This window comes from Propithecus coquereli, unplaced genomic scaffold (genome assembly GCF_000956105.1).
Source record: "Propithecus coquereli isolate 6110/MARCELLA unplaced genomic scaffold, Pcoq_1.0 Scaffold217, whole genome shotgun sequence".
Taxonomy (NCBI): Eukaryota; Metazoa; Chordata; class Mammalia; order Primates; family Indriidae; genus Propithecus; species Propithecus coquereli.
Genome location: NW_012146856.1, coordinates 3,183,663 through 3,207,275, shown reverse-complemented (window position 1 = coordinate 3,207,275; position 23,613 = coordinate 3,183,663). Strand labels below are relative to the sequence as shown.

Below are 23,613 nucleotides of genomic sequence, written 5' to 3'. Positions count from 1 at the left end.
CCCATACAGTTCTCTTCCCTTGGCTGATTTTAATCTGTATCCTTTCACTGTAATAAACCATAACCATGAGTAAAACAGCTTTCAATGAGTTCTGTCAGTCCTAGCAAATTATCAAACTTCAGGGTGCTTCTGATACCAAAGTTGCAATTGGTATCAGAAGCTGAAGGCAGTCTAGTGGACACTGCCCTCTAAACTTTGCATTTTGGTTAACTCCAGGTAACTAAAGACAGAAGAGTGGAAAGAAGATAAAGAAAAAGTGCAAGAAGGAAAGTTACATTTCTATTAATAGAATACCTACTAGAATCCCTTTTATATGCATTTTTTAATCCTGATAACCCTAATAATTTAGTAAATGGTATTACTTTCACTTCATATACAAGGAAATTAAGGCCAAAAGGTCAAGTAAGTAGAACAATGCCACAGATCAAGTAAATCAACAATGCAAATCTAGTCTTTCAGATCCCAAAGTCCACGTACTTTTCACTATACTATGTTGTCTCCCTATACCATGTTGTCTCCCTATACCATAATGCTTCCCATATCAATTAGTCAAAAGTATTTAATTTTGACGGGCACTATCTGCCTAAATTATCTGTCTATAATACCTACATTTTCTAGAATCCAGGACCAGATCTATGAGGATATCCTAGAATTTGTCTGTGATACCTAGAATCTAGGGCCAGATCTATGCAATTCTTTGCAGGACTAGCACAATTCCCGCATGAGGTATTCTTGAAAAAAAAATGAAGGTCACATCATTTTTGAATCTCATAGTGATTCAAAGTAAGTGATGTTAAAAAAATATATACAGTGAATCCAAAGTTGTAAATTAACCCAGTGCTAAAATTAAGTACCTATTCAATGTATTAAGTGCCTACCTACCTCCAGATTTCTTTTATATAAAAAATTAAACTTGGCCAGGTGCAGTGGTTCACGCCTGTAATCCTAGCACTCTGGGAGGCTGAGGCGAGCAGATAGTTTGAGCTCAGGAGTTCGAGACCAGCCTGAGCAAGAGGGAGATCCCGTCCCTACTAAAAATAGAAAGAAATTGGCTGGACAACTAAAAATATATAGAAAAAATTGACCGGGCATGGTGGAGCATGCCTGTAAACCCAGCTACTCGGAAGGCTGAGGCAGAAGGATTGCTTGAGCCTAGGAGTTTGAGGTTGCTGTGAGCTAGGCTGATGCCACGGCACTCTAGCCTGGGCACAAGAGTGAGACTCTGTCGCAAAAAAAAAAAAAAAAAAAAAAATTAAACTGCAAAAGAAACAACCAAAACTGTAAGCTCTGAAGTTTATCATAAATCAAAGGAATAATTAAAAGTAAATGTCTGCACATTCAGAAAAATGTTTATCATAGTATTACTAATTCCTCATCTATTACAGCTGTCACTTTTCTCTGTGGAAATCAAATAAACTGATACATTAAAAGTTATATATAGAATTCAAAAAGTGAATGGAAAAACAGAGTCACAAAATGTTACTAGGAATGATGTTTAAGAGGAAGATCTATTACCATACTGATTTCCCAAAGGGGAGAAAAGAGTTTCAGGATAAAGATTTTTAAAAGTGAGCAATCCTGCTATATGTGTACATACAATGCACACATATAAGCAAGTCCAGCTTTATTTTAAACATTTGGAAGCATAATTGTTTTAAGTCTAATTGAAAAGAATGTTAAATAATAACAAAGACTCAAATAAGGCTAAATGGATGCTGCCTTTAATACAAAACCAAATTTCCAATATGTAGGTACTGAACTATTTGATTTGAGCTAGCAATAAACATTTTTAACGGGTACGAAGTTGAGAAGCAATTTCCTCTTTAGAGTACTGTGATCAGCAGAGTACATCCACCAACACCAAACTCCATGCCGAGGGCCAGAATGGGCACCAGGGCTTCCTCAGGGGGATTCTTAAATCCACTGGGGACAGAGAATTACCCAGGGGAGGAAGACAGGCAGTGGGGCAGCAAAGAGTGAGTCATGTAAGCTTCCTTATGTGATAACTACATCTCTTTCTGTAGTCACCAACACCATTTCAATGAAAACTGAAACTTTGTTTGCAAGTTCTAGTAGGGAAACAGAGTTATGTCATATATCCCTTCCCAAAGAACAAATCACATCTATCTGAGAAAGGCATGCTATTAAACTTGAGGAGAGACACACATAGAACAAAAAAGAAAAACTAGGCCCCAAGTTAACCATCTAGTTTCATCAAATCAGTCATGTCAATTATTTTCCTTATATTTGGTACAATACAAAAAAGCATTATGATGGCAAAAGTACTTAAATGATTATCCCCTTAAAGAATATGAAGTCGTAAGGTAGTGCATTTAACAGCTACGTATTCAAAACATACTGTGAATATGGGAGAGAATCAAAGAATGTGGGCTAAAATATTTTTAAGATGCTGGTTATATAAGCAACAAACATAAAAATGTTAATGCTGAATAATTAAGCGTTAACATTTTATCAGCCAAGGAAAGAAGTTTCTCTGACAATAGCTAAACCTAGCTCAACTAGGGTTAAGGTGCATCTCAAATGTGCATGACTTGTGAGTTCAAATTTTCCAAAATATCAAACCAACTGGCCCAGTTGTTTAGGGTGCCATCTTTGCAAAGCAGGTGCCATTTCATTCCCCTCATCAAATCAATATATCTCAAATTATTGTGATTTTATAAGATATATTTATCAATATTCCTTTTTTTTCCTTCTCTCACAAGCCATGTGAACATTTATCATTATTAACTGAAATCTGAGTCCTTCTATTTGGCTCAACTATGTGGGTCAGGTGAACAATGAATCAAAAAACACAGCAAGTACTACATCAAATGTTTCAAATCAAAATCCACTATTATATAATGGGATATATTTTTACATTTTAAAAATAATCAGGATTTTTGGTTCTGATCAGAGAGACTAGCTGGTATTAGAATACCCTCCTGCTATAAACATCTGTAAAAGCTGACCAAATTTATAGATATTTAAAAAAATCTGCAGGCAATAGACACCAATTAACACAGGGCTATCTATGATCCTTGGGAGAAAAAAGCCAGATGAATCAAGTTTCACGCTGGCTTTCTCCTCAAGGGCATTTTCTAAACCATGGTATAGAGAATAGAGCCCAAGCAGACAGTGGCAGTCTTGCTAGGATGAGAAAACTAAAATTAATATTTGGGGGTGCTAACATGGCTGAGTTTTGAGAACAGGTCATTAGAAAGGAAAAAGCCAAAGAGAAAAAGCTACAAAAAACTACATAAAAATTGTCTGTCGTCCTCATCCGCCTCATTGGATATGCACGCACATGGTTAGAATCCCTAGGAGAAAATAGCTGTTAGCTAAATGGAGATTTCAGAGGTTGTGCAATTCTGACAAGATCGAGTCCAGGCTCTCAGTCAGAGGAGAGAGATCTTAATGAACACCTTAGACATTTAGTTTAGATCTTAGGCAATCTGTGCCCTAAGAATAAGAACAAAGTGGAAATAGATATACCTTAAAAAGTCTAAAACTAAGCCTCCTTAAGATCAAAGTGATCCACTAGCTATTTAACTGCATGCCATAATAAATTCAATACCATTTAGAGGGAGATGATTATCCAGAGCTTCTGCAATAGGGGTTAGCAAACCTTACTGTAAAGGATTAGAAAGTAAATATTTTTAGACTTTGAGAGACACATACAGTCTCCATTGCACATTCTCTTTAAAAACAAACAAACAAAAAAACCTTTAAAAAGGTAAAAAGCTAATTTTAGCTACAGGCCATGCAATAATAGCCAGCAGGCTGGATTTGGCTAATGGGCCATACTTGGCTGTTTATATTTCACTCACACTTCTTGATATACAATGAAAAATTAGTAGATCTATGAAAAGGGAAAAGTAATTGATAATCAAGAGACAAAGCAGTTAATAAAAACAGGCTTAGGCCAGGCATGGAGGCTCATGCCTGTAATCCTAGCACTCTGAGAGGATGAGGACAGAGGATCACTTCAGGCCAGGAGTTCGAGATAAGCATGAGCAAGAGCGAGATCCCGTCTCTACTAAAAATATAAAAATTAGCCGGGTGTGGTGGTGCACGCCTGTAGTTCCAGGTACTTGGGAGGCTGAGGCAGGAGGATCGCTTGAGCTCAGGAGTTTGAGGTTGCAGTGATCTATGAAGATGCCACCGCACTCTAGCCCAGGTGATAGAGCAAGACTCCGTCTCAAAAAAAAAAAAACAAAAAATAAAAACAGGCTTAGGGATGATCTAAATGTTAGTGGTAGTAGACAAGGGCTTCAAAATAACCGGTTAACTTATTAAATAGAGGAAAAATAGAGAGAATGGATACAAATACAAACTATCAAAACAAACTTAGACTCTATAAAAATGATCATACAGACATTCTAGAACTCCACAATACAATATGCAAAATACAAGAACTCATTGGATGGGTTTTACAGCAGATGAGGTATAGCAAAAAAAAAAAAAAAAACAGAATTAGCAAACTTAAAGATAGATCAGTAGCTATACAAACTGAAACAGAAAGAAATTATGAGCAGAACATACACTGGATGGAATGCAAATGTTCTAACATATATGTAACTAGAAACTAGACCAACAGAAAAGAAAATGGGACAGAGCAATATTTGAATCACTAAAGGATGAGATGTTTTCAAATTATTAAGACATCAATCTACAGATTTAAGAAACTCAGGGAACATCAAGCAGGATAAATGTAAACAAATAAAAACACAAAACCGTATCTAAGTAGATTACATACAAATGAACAAAAATGAAAGAGAAAATCTTCAAAATGGTCAGAGAAGAAAAAGCACAACCCTTGTCCTTCAGGAGACCATTAATATGAATGAAAGATGATATCTCAAGAGAAATTACAAAAGCTAATGAAATGGCATCTTTAAACTACTGGAAAAAAAAAAAAACAACTTTCAACAAAGACTTCTATACCGAGCAAAAATATCCTCCAAAACATGAGGAATAACCAAAGACATTTTCAGACTACGAAAAGGCTGGGACAATCTATTGTCCGTAGACATTATTTCAAGAAATAATAAAGAAGTTCTTTAGGATGAAGGGAGATGAATCTAGAGGGAAGCATGGATATGCAAGAAATGAATAGCTCCAAAAAAAAGTAAATATATGGGTAAATATAACAGACTCTTAATTGTTTAAAGCAATAACAACAAGGTCCTATCAGGCTTATAACATATGGGGGGGAGTGGATAAAAATACATAGAAACAATAGCAGAAAACAGTAGGCACATAAATGGATTTAAACTGTTTTTAAGGTTTTGCATTTTGGGGGGACATGAGAAGTCCCCCCAAACTAAAGGCAGACTTTTTTAAGGACATATTTTGTAATTTCTAAAGTAGTCACTAAAATAATGTTATTAATGGTTAACAAAAAAAGTAAATAAAGGAGATAAAATGGAATAATAAATACAATAATGAGCTGCATAACAATATTTTGATCAATGATAGACCACATATATGACAGTCATCCCAAAGACTATAATACATACTTTTACTGTGCCTTTTCTATATTTAGATATGTTTGAATATGCAAATACTTACCATTGTGTTACAGTTACCTACAATATCCAGTACAGTAACATGCTGTAAAGGTTTGTAGCCTAGGAGCAATAGGCTAAAGCCTAGGTATATAGTAGGCTAAACCATCTAAGTCTGTATAAGTACATTCCATGATGTTTGCACAACAACAAAATTGCCTAACATATCCCCTTAAGCTATACATGATTGTACTTAAAGGAAGACAAGGGAATCTTTTTTGGTGAGAGAAATATTCAATGCTTTTACCTGCTGGTGGTGCCACGGGTGTATTATATATATATACAAAGATTCATTGAGTTGGAAGGTTAGGAGAAGGGCCAGATGGGGAAGAGGAGGGCAGGCGGTGGTAGGGGAACACTAGGCCTTATGGGTTCAGGGATCCTAGAAGAGGGGTCCAGGATTCTAGGGCATACAAGAAAGGGATGAGGGTATGAAGGGGAGATAGGGAGTACAGATCCAAGGAGGAAGGTATGGAGGTTTTGAGGGGCTTGGTGTGGGATAGGATGGGGTGAGGGTGGGGTGTAGCTCAGGATCTGGCCTGGCCCACACCTAAGAGGAGGTTTTGCAATCAGGTTGGTGGAAATGCTGTGACATAGCAGCTGTAGCTAGTAGTAAGGCTCTAAATTTGGAACCACACCTCCTTCTAGGTGTGTCTCAAATCACCAGAAAGTGATCTGGGGTTTTCTGTTTCTTATATTTTGATCACCTAGATATTCCAACAGATGCCTGATCCTCTGCACTGGTGGGTCTTGGATGGAATCATTCCCAAATGTCTGGAAATTCCTGATTGGATTACTGTGTTTTAAACAGAGTTTTGTGAGTAGCCTTTAATCTTCTACTGGAAAGTAAGACGTGGAAAGCTTCGGCAGGCCACGCATGCCATGTCCACCACCCAGGATGATGGGGGAGCAGACTACTGGGAGACCAACCCCCATTTTGTGAATAACGTCAGTGAAAAAGAACAAAGATGGGGTGCCAAAACCATGCAAGGTTCTGGGCACCAGGAGCACCTGAACATATACAAGTTGAGTAAACGTTTTTCAAGAACATCAGACCCTTAAAGAGAAGGAACTCGAAACAGGACCAAAAACCTCCTACAGCTATGTTGGGAAATTTGGGATAGAACTAGACAGAATGGATAAGTCAGCTATACGCTCTGAATACCAGGAGAAGACTGAGAAGCACGCCTCCCAGAAAGACTACTTGAGTGGCTCTGACAGCAAATATGGCATGCAGGACAACTGGGTGGACAAGTGCACTGCGACCTTTGACTACCAGGGTAAGGCAGAGAAGCATCAGTTGTGGAGAGATTACTACAAAGGTTTTAGTGGCAAAGGGAACAAGAGAGCTGTCAGCTTTGGGTATCGAGGCAAAACGGAGAAGCCCAAGTTCCAGAATGACTACGTGAAAGGGTTTGGAGGAAATTTTGGTGTGCAGACAAACAAAACAAACATGCCCTTGGCTGGATCACCAGGAGAAACTGCAGCTGTATGAATCCCAAAAAGACTACCTCAAAGGATTTGGTGGAAAATATGGGGTGCAGAAGGATCAGATGGGTAAGAATGCACTGACCTTTTAAGACATTCCAAGTTGTCCTCTGTTTACCAGAAGATGGTACCTACTGAAGCTGTGACCAGCAAAACAAGTAACATCAGAGCTAACTTTGAGGCCAGGGGTGGTGGCTCACACCTGTAATCCTAGCACTCTGGAAGGTCGAAGTGGGAAGACCGCTTGAGGTCAGGAGTTTGAGACCAGCCTCAGCAAAAGCAAGACCTCATCTCTACTAAAAATAGAAAGAAATTAGCCGAACAACTACAAATAGAAAAAAAATGAGCCGGGCATGGTGGCACATGCCTGTAGTCCCAGCTACTCAGGAGACTAAGGGAGGAAGATGGCTTGAGCCCAGGATTTTGAGGTTGCTATGGGCTAGGCTGATGCCATGGCACTCTAGCCTGGGCAACAGAGCGAGACTCTGTCTCAAAAAAAAAAAAAAAAAGATCTAACTTTGAAAACCTCACTAAGGAGAAAGAACAGGAGGATAGACGGAAGACAGAAGCAGAGACCAGCTAAGGGCTAAGGAGAGACAAAAGCAGGAAGGGGCCAGGAGGAAGCCAGAGGAGCAAGCCAGAGCCAACTCCCCTGCTTCCCCCACTGCCTAGCCAGCTGAGGGGAGATTCTCACACTACACATCAGTACTTCCTTGGTTCTTGGTTGGGTTTTGGGGGTTTTATTATGAGTGGGGTGGGGAATATACATACTCCTCTTATGTATTTATTATTTATTTATTTATTTGAAACCGGGTCTCGCTCTGTCATCCTGGCTAGATTGTGGTGGCATCATCATAGCTCACTGCAACCCCAAACTCCTGGGTTCATGCGATCCTCTTGCCTCAGCCTCCCAAGTAGCTGGGACTACAGGCACGTGCCACACCCAGTTTTCTGTTTTTTTTGTAGAGATGGGATCTTGCTCTTACTCAGGCTGGTCTCAAATCCCTGGCCTCAAGCAATCCTCCTGTCTCCGCCTCATAAGTGCTAGGATTTCAGGCATGAGCCACCACACCTGGCCATATTACTCTTATATTTCATATTTAATACTTTTACTGATGCTTTTGAAAATGCTTATGCCACAGAATTTGTTAATATACTGTAATCATGATCCTTATGGGGAAAAAATTGAGTTGTATAATGAAGAGTTATGCACTGCACACTATAACATGTATTATACATATTATAATAAACAAACAATAAAATCTACATATAATTTCCAGAGAAGGGTGACTAAGCTTAAGAATCTACATAAAATCTAACATATCTGTCATAATTTAATGGCTTGTAACTATTTTCTGAATTTTTTTTTCTACAATGTATATTAGGCACTCAGTAATCATTAAATGATGTACAGGAAAAACTACAATTTACTGTACTATTGCCAGAATTAAAAAAATACCTAATTCTCAAAAAAGTAATACATGACACTTGTTTTCTCTTTAAAGAATAAACTGGTATTTTTACAACTTCTGCATATATGTATTTTTTAATTAACACTGCTAAGAAATAAACTGGGTTTTGCAAACAGTACATGTACAAGAATACATGGGCGGAAAAAAAAAAATATTAGGATATTAAGTATGAAATGTCCAATTTCCTTAAGTACTAAGTTTAACAGTTGATATCTCTGACTTTTCATTTTGACACCCTGTTTTATTTTTAGTGTGAAGGTACATCCTCAGTCTTTCAAACGTATGTTTTGGCTTGTGATTATCTTTCAAATTTTTTTTAGAGCAATTTTTGTGAAACCATAGATAAGTCAAAAATTGGTGTTATTTTTCAATATGAGCTCCCTCATGGAAACAATGCAGCACAGACAGCTCGAAATATCAATGAAGTGTTTGGGAAGGATATGGCTAATGAACACACAGTACATCAATGGTTTGAGAAGTTCCATTCTGGAGATTTTAATCTTGAAAATGAACCCCATGGGCAACCTGAGACCAAGGTGGATAATGATGAAAGCTGTAGTGGAAGCAAATCCATCTCAACCTACAAGTGAATTAGCAGCAAGATTTGAGGTTACTATCCCAACGATACTAGACTCCTTGAAATAAACTGGCAACGTAAAGAAGCTGGATAGATGGGTTCCATATGAATTAAATGAGTGTCAGAAGAGACATCGTCTGGAAGCTTGCCTTTCTTTGCTGTCACAACGTGAAGGCAAACCATTTCTACACTGTTTTGTTCAATGTGATGAAAAACGGATTCTTTCTGACAATCACAAGTGTTCGGCATAATGGCTGGATAAAGATTAAGTGCCGAAACAGTCCAAAACCAGATAATCATTAAAAAAAGTTAATGTTGTCTGTTTGGTGGTCCCAGCACTGGTATTATCCACTACAGCTTCATGAAACCTGGTCAGTCAATTACATCATATGTCTATTGCAACCAACTAGACAAAATGATGATTAAGCATCAGAGATTGGTCAACAGAGACAGGCCAATCCTCTTGCAAGACAACGCGCGACCATGTGTTGCACAAACAACACTGCTCAAACTACAGAAGCTGGACTTGGAAATTCTCTATCATCTACCATATTCACCAGACCTTGCACCAACTGACTACCACTTCTTCCAGGCTTTGGACCATTTTTTGCAAGGAAAAATATTCAATTCTCAACAAGCTGTGGAAAATGCCTTTTGCGATTTCATTGCCACTTGCTCTCCAGGCTTCTTTGTTGCTGGCCTAAACAAGCTACCGTTAAGATGGCAAAACACTGTGGACAGTTCAGGAGCATACTTTGATTAATTGTACTGCTTCTTGTTTGAGATATAATAAACTACACTTTTGATTCAAAATTGGACATTTCGGGCCGGGCGCGGTGGCTCACGCCTGTAATCCTAGCACTCTGGGAGGCCGAGGCGGGCGGATTGTTTGAGCTCAGGAGTTCAAAACCAGCCTGAGGAAGAGCGAGACCCCGTCTCTACTAAAAATAGAAAGAAATTAATCAGACAACTAAAAATATATAGAAAAAAATTAGCCGGGCATGGTGGCGCATGCCTGTAGTTCCAGCTACTCGGGAGGCTGAGGCAGAAGGATTGCTTGAGCCCAGGAGTTTGAGGTTGCTGTGAGCCAGGCTGACGCCATGGCACTCACTCTAGCCCGGGCAACAAAAGTGAGACTCTGTTTCAAAAAAAAAAAAAATTGGACATTTCATATTTAATGACCTAATATGATATATACATATAAAACAATTAGTAGATTGCTATTTTGTGGAATTTCAAAAATAATATGCCTTCAAGAAAACATTTCTGGAACTAGAGAATAGACCAACTGGGTCATAAGCAATAGAAGAAAGTCAACCTTTTCTAAATGCAGAGTATGAGTCAGACACATAAACAGGCACTTTACCAACATTCTCATTTAATGCTAAGCATCCTATTTCAGGCAGGTATTATTCTCTCCTAATAAATGAAGAATATGAAACACAGAAAAATAGAACTGATGTATAATCACAGAGCTAGTCTTTAAAGTAAAGATGCATAAATTCACCATTGGATAATTACCCAAGAATCTTTCAATAGAAGTAAATGTCACTTTCAGTAACAGACTTACACATGGCAAATATGAGACCCAAGAACTATACATGCCTGATGAAACCACAACAGAATGAAAGAATAAACCGAGAAATATGGTTACCTTAATTGTGCACATCTATAAATCTGATTGATAAAAGAGTCTTCTAGTGCTTAATATGATTAGCCTAGAAAAAAAGTATTTCAAAATAGAGAAAGAAAAGCTTTAAAGATCTATCGTATATTATGATGCTGGTCTTTTCGCACACTACAAACATTGGCAAAATTATGTCTTTTTGCACTAAAGACAACCATCTCTATTTTAACATCTCATTTTACTCAACGAAGTTCAGTATTTAATAATTAAAATTCTCCTTCAAAGCAGACATTGTTGCAAATCAATTTGAGAGATGTCAAGCTTAAATAAGGCAAGCTAAACACAAATGTGCATAAGGCTTCACTAAAGTAACAGTGAAGGTAGTAATCAAAGAAGAGACTATATTGACAAAATTTTGGAAAATGAAAAGCAACTTCAGTGATAACAAACTTAAGTGATAGCCAGAAGAAAGTTAAAACAAAGATAGCAATGTGAGAAAAGTCCAGGAATAAGTTAATTTACCCCATAAACTCTAGAAATGGGGCTACAAATTATCTTTTAAAAAGGTGAAGCCAGAAGGGACTGAAAAAAGGTTAGGAGTCTGTATAAACAACAGCTCCCTTCATGACCATCTCTCACTTCCCCCTCCCTATTACCAATCACTATCAGTACTGGAGATTCACTCTCTGAAGAAAGTGAACAGAAGGACTCTGCACTCAGGCACTTCAGATACAGCTGATTAATTTTTACTGAACTGAAAACAAGCAGAGCCTACATAATAAGTGAAAGTCCACATACTAAACAACTGAGACGCTTCCAGTCCCTTTCTCTTACTCAGCTCTAAGATGTCTAGCAGTAAGGCTCCCCAAACTCAAGACAGATAACCAGAGGATTTCTCTCTAGGGAAAATAAATACTGAACTAACCAAATATTCTTATAAAACTACTATGTTTATTGGGAGGATGACAGAGACGAAGTATTTGTGTATGGAAGGGAAATAGAGTTATAAAAGACAAATTCTTATCCTTCAAAGTCAATACATAATATGAATACCCAAAAAACAAAGCAGACACAATCAGAAAAAAACATAAGCATGTTTCTTAGAACCACAGTAACAAATAAGAGAGGAAAAAACTAAATGTGTTGAGTGTGGTTACTTCTAAGGTGTAACAATATAAGGGTATGTTAGTTTTTGTTTTGAAACTCACAGAGCTACTTGGTATTTAAAACAGTGTACAGCAATAAACCAATAAATGGTAGTTTTTTTGTTTTTATTTCTGTTTTTTGAGACAGGGTCTCGCTCTGTTGCCTGGGCTAGACTGCAGTGGCATCGTCATAGCTCACTGCAACCTCAAACTCCTCGTCTCAAGCAAGCCTCCTGCCTTGGCCTCCCAGAGTGTTAGGATTACAGGCCTGAGCCATCATGCCTGGACATAAGCCAATAAATGTTTTTAATAAACACCTTTTGAGGAAATCTGAGTGACTTATGTAAATGGCAATATTTCAAAAGAACATACCAAATTTAAGTTGGGCTAGAAATAATACTTAATAAACAATACTTAAAATATAATAAAGTTTTAAAAATAAGAGGTCCTGCCACACCTACAACTACACCCACACCCACACCCACATACCCACACACACTGTCTTAGCTCTGCCTTTGACTTGGCAAGTAACCTAATGACTTTAAACCCATTTTCTCATTTGTAAAGCAAAGTCAACAGAATAACTAGACCAAAAAATTCCCCAAAGTTCTATCCTCCTTTAAAAATATGACTGTAGAATGATTCCAAATAAATTAATTAAACCCATCATCCTTGTATGCCTTCAGCATCACATGTTTATCTCCATACACCTGCCACTCTCACCTGCATAATTCCATTTGTACTACTGCTTTGGCTAATTAATACTTTAACAGATGAAAAAGGAAAAGCTTTAGCCAACCAAAATATTCATCAACCCACATTCTCACCTTACTAGAATATGTATTAATTGGATTTCACTTCATTTCAAGGAAAAAAATCTGTAATTACTGCATTTTTCACTAACAACTGAAGTACTGGTATCATCAAAAAAATTATCAGTTATTCTTTATAAGGTACATAGGGATATATAACAAAGAAAGCACTTTAAAGAGCAGCTTTAGTATTTTAAAGATAATTTTATTTCCAAAAAGTAAACTGAGGGAAAATGCAATGCAGACAAAAATAAAAGCAAAAAAAATCCTCAATTTGCAAGCTTTGTTCTCTTTTAATATTGTAACCTATGAAAGTCCTAGAATTGTGCATTAAATAACGTATGTTGAATAAATTATTGATAAATTCGGAATATTCTTTCAGTTTTTCCAGATAGAAGTGCATACATACATCAATTACATATACATATATATATATAAAATAAACATATAGGCCAGCCACGGTGACTCATGCCTGTAATCCCAGCACTTGGAGGCCAAGTAGGGAGAATTGCTTGAGCCCTGGAATTTGAGACCAGCCTGGGCAACACAGTAATACTCAATTGCTACAAAAAGTTAAAAAAAAAAAAATTAGCCAGGTGTGATGGCTCACGCCTGTAGTCCCAACCATTTGGGAGGCTGAAGAGGAAGGATGGCTTGAACCAAGGAGTTCAAGGTTGCAGTGAGCTATGATGGTGCCACTGCACTCCTGCCTAGGCAACAGAGTGAGACCCTGCCTGTAAAGAAATAAAAAATAAAAAAATATATAAATTGAATTTTAAAAATATACATATACACACACATACACACAGATATTTTTAAAGTATGATACACTCAGATAAATAATTCAAACACCAAAAGGGCAAATAATAAAAATTAAACCCACCTCTCATCTCTGACCTTTAATATGGTAGCTACCCCTTGAGAAGCAAGGGAGACAGTTCTTAGACGAAATTCCTAGGTAGACTGCGGGTGAAATAGGTGATAAGGTTGGGGCAAAATGGATGCCTCTACCAGGAACCATACTGGCAGACTGTATTATCCCAGTAAATCCACAACAATATTTCTGATCCCATATGATCCTCCAGAACCCTTCTACTTTTTATCAAGAGACAGTCTATTTCCCTTCCTTGACTCTGAGCACGACTCTGTGACAGCCTTGACAAACAGAATATGATGAAGATAACATTATGTGACTTCCAAGGCCAGATCAGAAAGGGCAATATAGCTGCAATCCGGCTCTCTAAGGATGCTTACCCTTGGAAACCAACCACTGTGCTATAAAGAAGCCCAAGACAGAAAGAGGTATATACAGGTGCTTCAGCCCAAGCTAAGGTTTCAGGTAACAGCCATATGGGTGAATAAGCCTCCAAATGATTCTAGCTTCCAGCCTTTGAGTCTTCCAGCAGAGGCCTAACATATAATGGAGCAAAAATAAGCCATATTTATAGGAATCCCTGGGTATAATAAATGGTTATTTTATGCCACTAAATTTTGGGGTAAATTCTTATGAAGTCACACTAATTAAAATAGGCTGATTCTCCCCAGCCTTCCTTGTCACACAGGTTACTGTTAAACAGCTGTACCAAAGTAAAAGTAAAGCCAAAATTAGGGGGAAAATCCTCACAAGCTAAAGAAATCAATCCATGTAATATGGACACTATACATCTTAAAGTATTTAATGAAAATATGTTTTTGGTGAATTGACAATGAATTCATGGCATGAGAGGGACAACACACTCCATAGGCTGGCTACAGCAAATAAATGGCTGTGCCAAAGCCACGGTGAAAATAGGACTTAAACCTGGAGCAAAACAAGCCAACATAAGCCTAGTGATAGTAGGCTTATCTCACTCCTATGTCCATAGCAGAAAAAAATCAAGATCTAGTCAAGTTATATTAACTCCTTTATTATATCAATTTCCCCCAGGAAAAGATATAGAAATAGCTTTTATGGGATAACTACCAGATGAAAAAAAGCAGGCTTTGGCAACAATGCATATTTCCCCTGTGGTATAAAAATCTTTTATAAAAAGCAATGACTTCAACGGCTGATTTTACATATCATTGCTTGTTAATCCCCAAAGGAAAGTGAGTGGTTGTCCTTCTTAGTTAACAGAGAGATGCTGATAAATCTAGAAGCTGCCCACAATGAGAATTTCTGACACTTAATGGTACTGAATAGACAGAAAAAATCACAGCTCTCAAATCCTCAATTAGTTTGCAGGCTGCCACATAGCACTCCATAGGTTGTAAAGTGTCATTCACATAGATTGACATGGTAACAATCTACACAAAAGTACAAAGCAACTCTTTCAGTTTGAATGACCTGGGTCCAAATACCCAGAGGAATAAATATACTATTAATACATATCCAACAGACAATCTCATAGATACTTATTCCTTTTAAGTAAGTTTTTTGATGGCCTGAGATAATGGTAGAGAAAGTTTTTAGCACCACAGTACTTATCATTCTAGTAATATACTCAGCTCTACTCAAACTGTCAGTTATATATAGAAAATATATATACATACAAATATATATTAAACATGTTTTTATAAAAGAGTAATAAGATCACAAATTGATTTTTACATTGAAAAATACAGCATACTATTGGTCAATTAAAGTTCCCAACAGAAAAATTATTTCAACTGGGAAACTGTTCAGAAAAAAAACTCAAACCATGTTTTCCTCTGCTCTCACACCAACACAACAACCAACTTCTTTGACCAAATGTGTGTGGGTTTTTCCTCACACACCAAGAAGCAGACACCAGCCGGGTGTCCTATAATTCAGTTCAATTCTGACATGAGATAGTGTCAGATCACATGGGCTGAGGGCTCATTCCCCAAAACTGTCAACCAAGACTGGCCCCTTCAGACACCAGTCACAAGTCCAGGCCTCCAGAACATCTGACTGACCAGCTTCAAGTTAGGGTTCCCATGACCCGCTCCATGGGTTACATTAATTTGCTGGAGCAGCTCACAGAACTCAGGGAAACACTTAAACATTTACTGGTTTATTATAAAGCATATTACAAGGCAAATAGATGAAGAAATGCACAGGGCAAGGTAAGGGAGAAGGGGCACCCTCCCCATTCCCTCCCGGGTACATCACCCTCCAGGAACCTGCATGTGTTTAGCTGCCCGGAAGTTCACAGAACCCTATCCTTTTGGGGTTTTATGGAGGCTTCATTACACAGGCATGATTGATTGAACCATTAACCACTGGTGATCAACTTGACCTTCAGTTGTTCTCACCTTCCCAGAGGCTGGAGGGTGGGGCTGACCTCTGGTGACCAGCTCCAAGCTAAAGACATCAATCAATCATTGGCATACAAAAGGTATGACTGGAGATTCCAAGGATTTTAGGAGTTGTATGCCAGGAAATGGGACAAAGACCAAATATATATTTCACGATATCACACACAGCAAAGACTTTTACAATATTTTGAAGCAAGTGCAAAACTGTAACTTAAAATGAAAACTAAATATTAAGTAATACTAAGTTAAAATAAGAGTTATTAAGTTTATACCCCTCTAAAAAAGAATTATTACGCGTCAATAACAGGAAAAAAAGTTCATTTTCTTCTATCAACTGTCTAATACATGAGAATTTCTACTAACTAGAAATTTTTATGAAGCAGAATTCCCTTCATTTCACATTATCTGTTTGGCAATCTGTATTTCAACTATCTATTAATAGACCATAGAATACAAAAGAAATTGAAAGTTTAACTTTTTAGAAAAGCACAATTTGTTGGGTATGTTAGATAACCTCAAAGATACTCTTAATGATGCACATCTCACTACTCCGCAGCCCTTTTTCCAATGTGAAATGGCTTGGAATTTGAGATAAATTAATGATCTTGTTAAAATAATACTCAGAAAATTTTAAGCTTAAGAAACTCGTTAACAAGAAAGATTAATATTTTATATTACTTAAAGATTTCAAAGTATAGAAATACCCAGGTAATACAGCAGGGAACAGATGAGGTGTCAGCCTGGAGACTTCAAAAAGAATAAGGAATTTCAGTTTAAATATCAGACACTATTAATTTCATAATGTTCAATGTTGGGATGTAACGATGGTACTGTGGTAATTTTGGAGGTTCTTAGGATGCTGAAGTACTTATGAGTGAAGTCTACCATTTACTTTCAAAAGGTTCAGGAAAAAAAAAAATTAAAAAAACACCCACTACACAGAGAGAAAGAAAGAGAAAGCAAATGTGCAAAATGTTAACACTAGGTCAATCGAGGTTAAAAGGTATGTATTTATTATACTCTTCACCTTTTCTGTCTTTTGTTTGTTTGTTTGTTTTTTGAGACAGAGTCTTGCTCTCATGTCCAGGCTAGAGTGCTATGGTGTTAGCCCAGCTCACAGCAACCTCAAACTCCTGAGCTCAAATCATCCTCCTGCCTCAGCCTCTGGAGTAGCTGGGACTACAAGCATGTGCTACCACATCTGGCTAATTTTTTTCTATTTTTAGTAGAGATGGGGTCTCAGGGTCTCACTCTTGCTCAGGCTGGTCTCAAACTCAAGTGATCCTCCAGCTTTGGCCTCCCAGAGGGCTAGGATTACAGACAGGTGTGAGCCACTGTATTCAGCCTCACCTTTTCTATAGGTTGAAATTTTTTAAATAAAAAGGGGGAATGCATCCTTGTATGTATCAAGATATGCACAAGAATATTCATAGCAGTGTTTTTTTTTGAAAGCACAAAGTGGAAACAATCCAAATATATACTAACAGTAAACTGAATAAGTAAATGGTAAATGAATGGATAAGTAAATTATGGTATATTCATATAAAAGGGTATTATGTAGCAATGAAAATGAATTAACTACTGTTAACACACCACATGGGTGAAACTCACAAATAACAATGAGCAAATGAAGTCAGACACAAATAGGATGAACAAATGTTTGTTAAGTAAATATTTCAGATGATAGATAAGATCAGGGCTGTCATTTATCTTTCAGCAAAAGTTTTATTCATACAGAGTACATGTAAAATTACATTGAAAATGTGTAAATTATTTAGGAGAACAAATTCTTAATGCGCCCTCAAGCACATTTATGAAAACCACCCATATACTATTCATATGCTCTACTAATCATAATGCACTGCTGGTTTGTCCACAATGTCCAGTGGGCAACAATTTTTAAAGACCCAGTTTGAATGAGAACATGTACCTAATACAAACCAGCATCCAAAAGACTTTCTTAATTGAATAAGACTTATCAAACTATCCTACAACTTAATGGTTCTAGTTTTAATATATATCTAAATTCAAACTTATAACCAGAGATGATTTAAGAGATAGAAAATACTTACATTAACTTTGAAAGCTTGTACAGTGTTATCCAGAAGAAGGATGTTGCAAACCACCTCTGTATGCTGTCTGTCTCGGGCCAACTCTGATGCTCGTACATTGTAGGTTCTGCCAGCAGGCAATCGGAAACGTGAGGTCATTACTGTCCACACGAGGTCTAAGGTAAAAAAAAAAAAAATCACTAAATAAAAAGATAGAAGAAGATACAATGTAGTTTAAAAGACAATGTTATTTATATTTTTCAAGTAAAACTTAGGTGGAAAACAGTTATAAATTTGGAAACACCAGGATAAGTACTGTAGGTACAATTTGGGTATCAGATATAGTTCATCATCTAAACTAAAATTACAAACTGCCTTGAAGAAGAGTTTTATTTTGAAGTGTTCCATTCAGAAGACAGGAAGTCATATTCCATTTCAAAATATGTAAACAGGAGTAGCCAAAAAAGGGGGAAGGGAATATACTACTTTAGGAAATTAAATATTACTCATTGATGCAAGTACTTAAAAATATGGCAGAATGACAACAGGAAGGAAGATTTAACTTTGGCAGGCCCTTCTCTTTTTATTTTAAACTTAAGATTTTGGGGAAACATGGAAATTTGGTTTTTTGTTAAAATACAATGCCCTTTATTTTAACCATCTTCAAATTCACCCTAATTCTTATAGTATTATTATTTACTAATAAAATAAAAACAAAATAGAAAACTTAAGGCTACCAATCTTTGCCTCTAAATTTTTAACCTAAGAGAGAAAAAACAGATTGCCTATAAGAGAACAGAAATCACACCAATATTAGCAACACTAGATGTTAAAAGACAATGAAGCTGTAGCTTCAAAGTTCCAAAAGAAAATTATTTAAAACACAGACTTATATACCCAAGAAATTAACATTCATGTAGGGAAAAAATCAAAAACAACAATATTTTCAGGCATTCAAGGATTCAAACTTTAAAACTCATAAAACTTCTGTCTTAAAGACAGTTAAGGAAAATAAACTAAACTGGAAACCAACACAAGTATTTGGGATTTTTAAATATGAGTAAGCAAGCTGGTCACAGTTGCTCGTGCCTGTAATCCCAGCTACTCAGGAGGTTGAGGCAAGGGGACTGCTTGAGGCCAGGAGCAACACAGAGAGACCATCTCTCTAAAAAAATTTTTCTAAATAGCCAGGTATGGTGGTACACGACTGCAGTCCCAGGTACTGGGAAAGCTGAAGTGAGCTGTGATCACTCCACTGCACTGCAGCAAGCAATGAGTTAGCAAAATTATAATAATAAAAACACAGCATTTCAAATTGGTATTCAGTAATAGGAGCTGATCTCTCATAGACTATTCATTTCAAAAGATTAAAGCTCAAAATAAAAGTCAATTTTACATCGAGGAAAAATAATACGGAGGAAAATAGTTTTAGTACTTTTTTTTTTTTTTGAGACAGAGTCTCACTCTTTTGCCCGGGCTAGAGTGCCGTGGCGTCATCCTAGCTCACAGCAACCTCAAACTCCTGGGCTCAAGCGATCCTCCTGCCTCAGCCTCCCAAGTAGCTGGGACTACAGGTATGCGCCACCATGCCCGGCTAATTTCTCTATATATTTTTAGTTGTCCAATTAATTTCTTTCTATTTTTAGTAGAGACGGGGTCTCGCTCTTGCTCAGGCTGGTTTCGAACTCCTGAGCTCAAACAATCTGCCCGCCTCAGCCTCCCAGAGAGCTAGGATTACAGGCAGTTTTAGTACTTTTAACAAGGAGGAGCTAGCCAAGTAAATTTTACCAATTAAAAAACAATGATTGGTAGGGTACAAAAAAAAAAAAACGACCCCACTACAATGCTGTCTCCAAGAAACTCTCCTTAAATATGACAACATAGGCAGGTAGAAAATACAAGGATGGAAAAAGACATATATCATGGAAACATTAATCAACAGAAAGAGGAATAACTAATATTAATATCAGATAAAGTGGACTACAGAACAAAGAAAATTCACAGGAACAGGGAAAGACATTACATAATTATAAAATGGTCAATCCACCAAAAAGACAAAGCAATCATAAATGTGAATGCATCAACAGAACTGCAAAATATGATGCAAAAACCATAGAGCTGAAATAAAAAACAGATAAATCTACAATTCTAGCACAAGAGCTCAACACCCCTTCCTCAATAATTGATACAACTAAAGAAATTAATAAGAATATAAGAGAATTTAATAATAACATCAATCAATAGGATCTAATAAAGGCTGGGTGTGATGGCTCACGCCTGTACTCCTAGCACTCTGGGAGGTCCAGGCCGGAGGACCCCTTGAGCTCAGGGGTTCAAGATCGGCCTCTGCAAGAGCGAGACCCTATCTCTACCAAAAATAGAAAGATATTGGCCAGGCAACTACAAATAGAAAAAAAATTAGCCAGGCGTGGTTGTGCATGCCTGTAGACCCAGCTATATGAGAGGCTGAGGCAGGAGGATGGCTTGAGCCCAGCAGTTTGAGGTTGCTGTGAGCTAAGCTGATGCCACAGCACTCTACCTGGGTAACAGAGCGAGACTCTGTCTCAGAAAAAAAAAAAAAAAATTAAGGATTTAATAATGAACATTTATAGAATACTCTACCAATGACAATAGAACACACATTATTTTCAAATGCCCACTGAACATTTACCAAGAGAGACTGTATCTGGGCCACGAAACAAATCTAAACATATTTAAAAAATTAAAATTATGCAAAGTATGTTCTCTGAGAACTAATGGAATCAAATTAGAAAACAACAACAGAAAGATAACAAGAAAATCTCCAAATACATAGAAACTGCACAATGGTTGTTTAAGTAATCCATAGTGCAAACAGGAAATCTCAAGGAAAATCTAAAGATACAATGAATTAAATAAAGATGAAAATACAACATATCAAAATTTGTGAGGCACAGCTAAAGTAGTGCTGACAGGGAGATCTACAGCAATACGTGCATACAACAGAAAATAGGAAATGTCTCTAATCAGTAACGTAACCTCCCTCGTCAAGAATCTAGACTAAGAAGAGCCAAATGAACCCACAGCAAACAGAAACCAATGAAAGTAAAGACAAAAAGAAAAAAATCAGTGGGGTGGGTGGGAGCTAGTGCTTTGAAAGATCAATAAATATGATAAACCTCTATCTAGCAAGACTAAGAAAGAAAGAATTTTGTCAAAAACAAATTACTGGCATTAGGAATGAAACAGAGGATGCCACATAGACCCTGCAGACATCTAAATCATAATACTACAAACAACTTACACATAAATTTGACACATAAAATGGACTAATTCCTCAAAAGGCACAAACTACCAGAATTCAACCAATATAAAATAGATAACTTAAATAGCTCTGTAGCTATTTTCAAATTTGAATTCATAATTCTAAAACTCCTCCAATAGAATCTTCGGACCCAGAGGGTTTCACTGGAGAATTCTAACAAACATTTAAAGAAAAATTAACACAATTTCTACACAATCTCATCCAGAAAGAAGAGGAGGGAATACTTCTCAACTCAATTTTATACAGCCAGTATTATTACCCTGATGGAAAAAACAGACAAAAACATAAAAAAAAGAAAACTGCAAACCAATATCCCTCATGAATACAGATATAAAATCCTTAACAAAATATAAGAAACTAGAATTCACCAATATATAAAAAGAACTGCATACTATCACCAAGTGGGTTTTATTTCAGAGATGCAGCAAAGTTTGTTTAATAATTCAACGATCAATGTAATCCACCATATTAATAGACTTAAAGAAGAAAAATGACATAACCTCTTCCATCAATGCAGAAAAGCATCTGACAAAATTTACCACCTATTCATGATAAAAATTCTCAGAAAACCAGCAATAAAGGTGAGGCAGGAGACCAGAATAGGAAACACAAGTGGGGCAGAAAAGCAGGACAAAATTAGGGTCACAGATCAATAAAAACAAAATCTATGGTCAAGTTGCTATGGTAATCATTTTAGAAACACCTTGTTTTAGTCCAGTTTGGGGAAGCCCCTTGGGAGGCACCTGCACAGATGGAGGGCAAGAGTGTCCTCAAGTGATTCATTATACCATCATTAACCATATATTACTGCCCCCTTGAATGGGCTTTGGAAGCCATGATGGTTCCAGACCTGCACAAATAAAGTAAAAAACTCCCCTGCCCAAAAGATGGGAGGAGAGGAGCCAAGATGGCGGATGAGACAAACCGCCAGTCAGAAGGTCTCTGCAAAAAAGATGAATTTTAGAAGAAAGAGAAAAAAAATAAGAGAGCAGAGAAACACAGATCGGGTGAGGGTCGGAAGGAAGGGTGCCCGAAACCGCAGGAGACTCCACGGGAAGACATCGCGGAGGAGAACTGGAAGGAGAGAGGTCCCGAGAGGCTTGGAGACCAGCGACAAGGGTGCAGAATAAGGACACACCTGGAAACCCCAGGGCCCCACTCACCTCCGGAGGCACAAGAGGGCCTCTCTGGAGGAAAAAGAGCTGGTTACTGGACCCAAAAACAGCACCGCAGCTCGCTCCTCCGTGCAAGTGCCACATACTGACGGGGACGTCATCCTGCACACGCTTTTACTGCATCTACCGATTCGGCATAAAGGGCGTGGTCGAATCTCACCCACAAACACCACCTACCGGCTCAGAGACTAAACAGGGCGTGTTGTTATCCAAACGAAAATCTAAAGGCAAGAAGGAACAGCTGATCCAGATGGGAAGGAACCAGCGCAAGAACTCGGGAAGTGCAAAGACGCAAACGGAAAGCGCACCCCCAAAGCGGAACGAGAGCTCCCCAGCCATGGACGTTAACCGAACTCAGAACGCTAAAATGACGGAAGAAGAATTTCGAGCATGGATTGTAAGAAAACTGAATGGTATGGAAGAAAAGATGGATGAGCAACACAAAGAAATCATAGAAAAACTCCAGGCCTTGGAAGAAAAATTCACTAAAGAAATTGAAATATTAAAGAAAAGTCAAACCGATCTCCTGGAAATGGACTTACACAGGGAACTCAAACACACCGTGGAAAGCCCCAAGAACAGGGGAGATCGAGCAGAAGAAAGAATCTCGGAGATCGAAGACAACTCCTTCCAATTCAATAAGTCGGTCCCAGAGATCCAGCAGAAAATTAAGAGGAAAAAAATAAGCCTGCAAGAAATGTGGGATTATGTGAAAAAAGCGAACCTGAGGGAGATAGGGGTTCTGGAAGCTAAAGAAGAAAACGCTCAAGGGCTGGATAAGCTATTTGAAGAATTAATAGAGGAGAATTTTCCAGGCCTTGCTAAAAATCTAGATACACAGGGACAAGAAGCTCAACGGACCCCAGGGAGATTCAACGCAAACAGGAAGACGCCACGTCACGCAGTCATCATATTGACCAAAATAGCCACCAAAGAGGCGCTTCTATGAGCTATAAGCCGAAAGAAACAAGGAACGTACAAAGGAAGGCCCATCAGAATAACTCCAGACTTCTCAACGGAAACCCTGCCAGCAAGACGAGACTGGGGCCCCATCCTCACTCTTCTGAAACAGAATAACGCCCGGCCTACAATCTTGTACCCCGCAAAACTAAGTTTCCTGTATGAGGGAGAAAT

General features: G+C 37.7%; 1 protein-coding gene across 1 annotated transcript in view; it reads right to left on the bottom strand.

The window, feature by feature from the left end:
• PTPN4 (protein tyrosine phosphatase, non-receptor type 4 (megakaryocyte)) overlaps positions 1 to 18,163 on the bottom strand; it is a 169,541-nt gene extending 151,378 nt beyond the window's left edge. The window contains exon 1 of the mRNA XM_012644655.1: positions 18,022 to 18,163. Coding sequence (XP_012500109.1) covers positions 18,022 to 18,159 — 138 coding nt within the window. The 5' untranslated portion in view covers positions 18,160 to 18,163. The remainder of the gene's footprint in view (positions 1 to 18,021) is intronic.
• Positions 18,164 to 23,613: the final 5,450 nt, after the last annotated feature.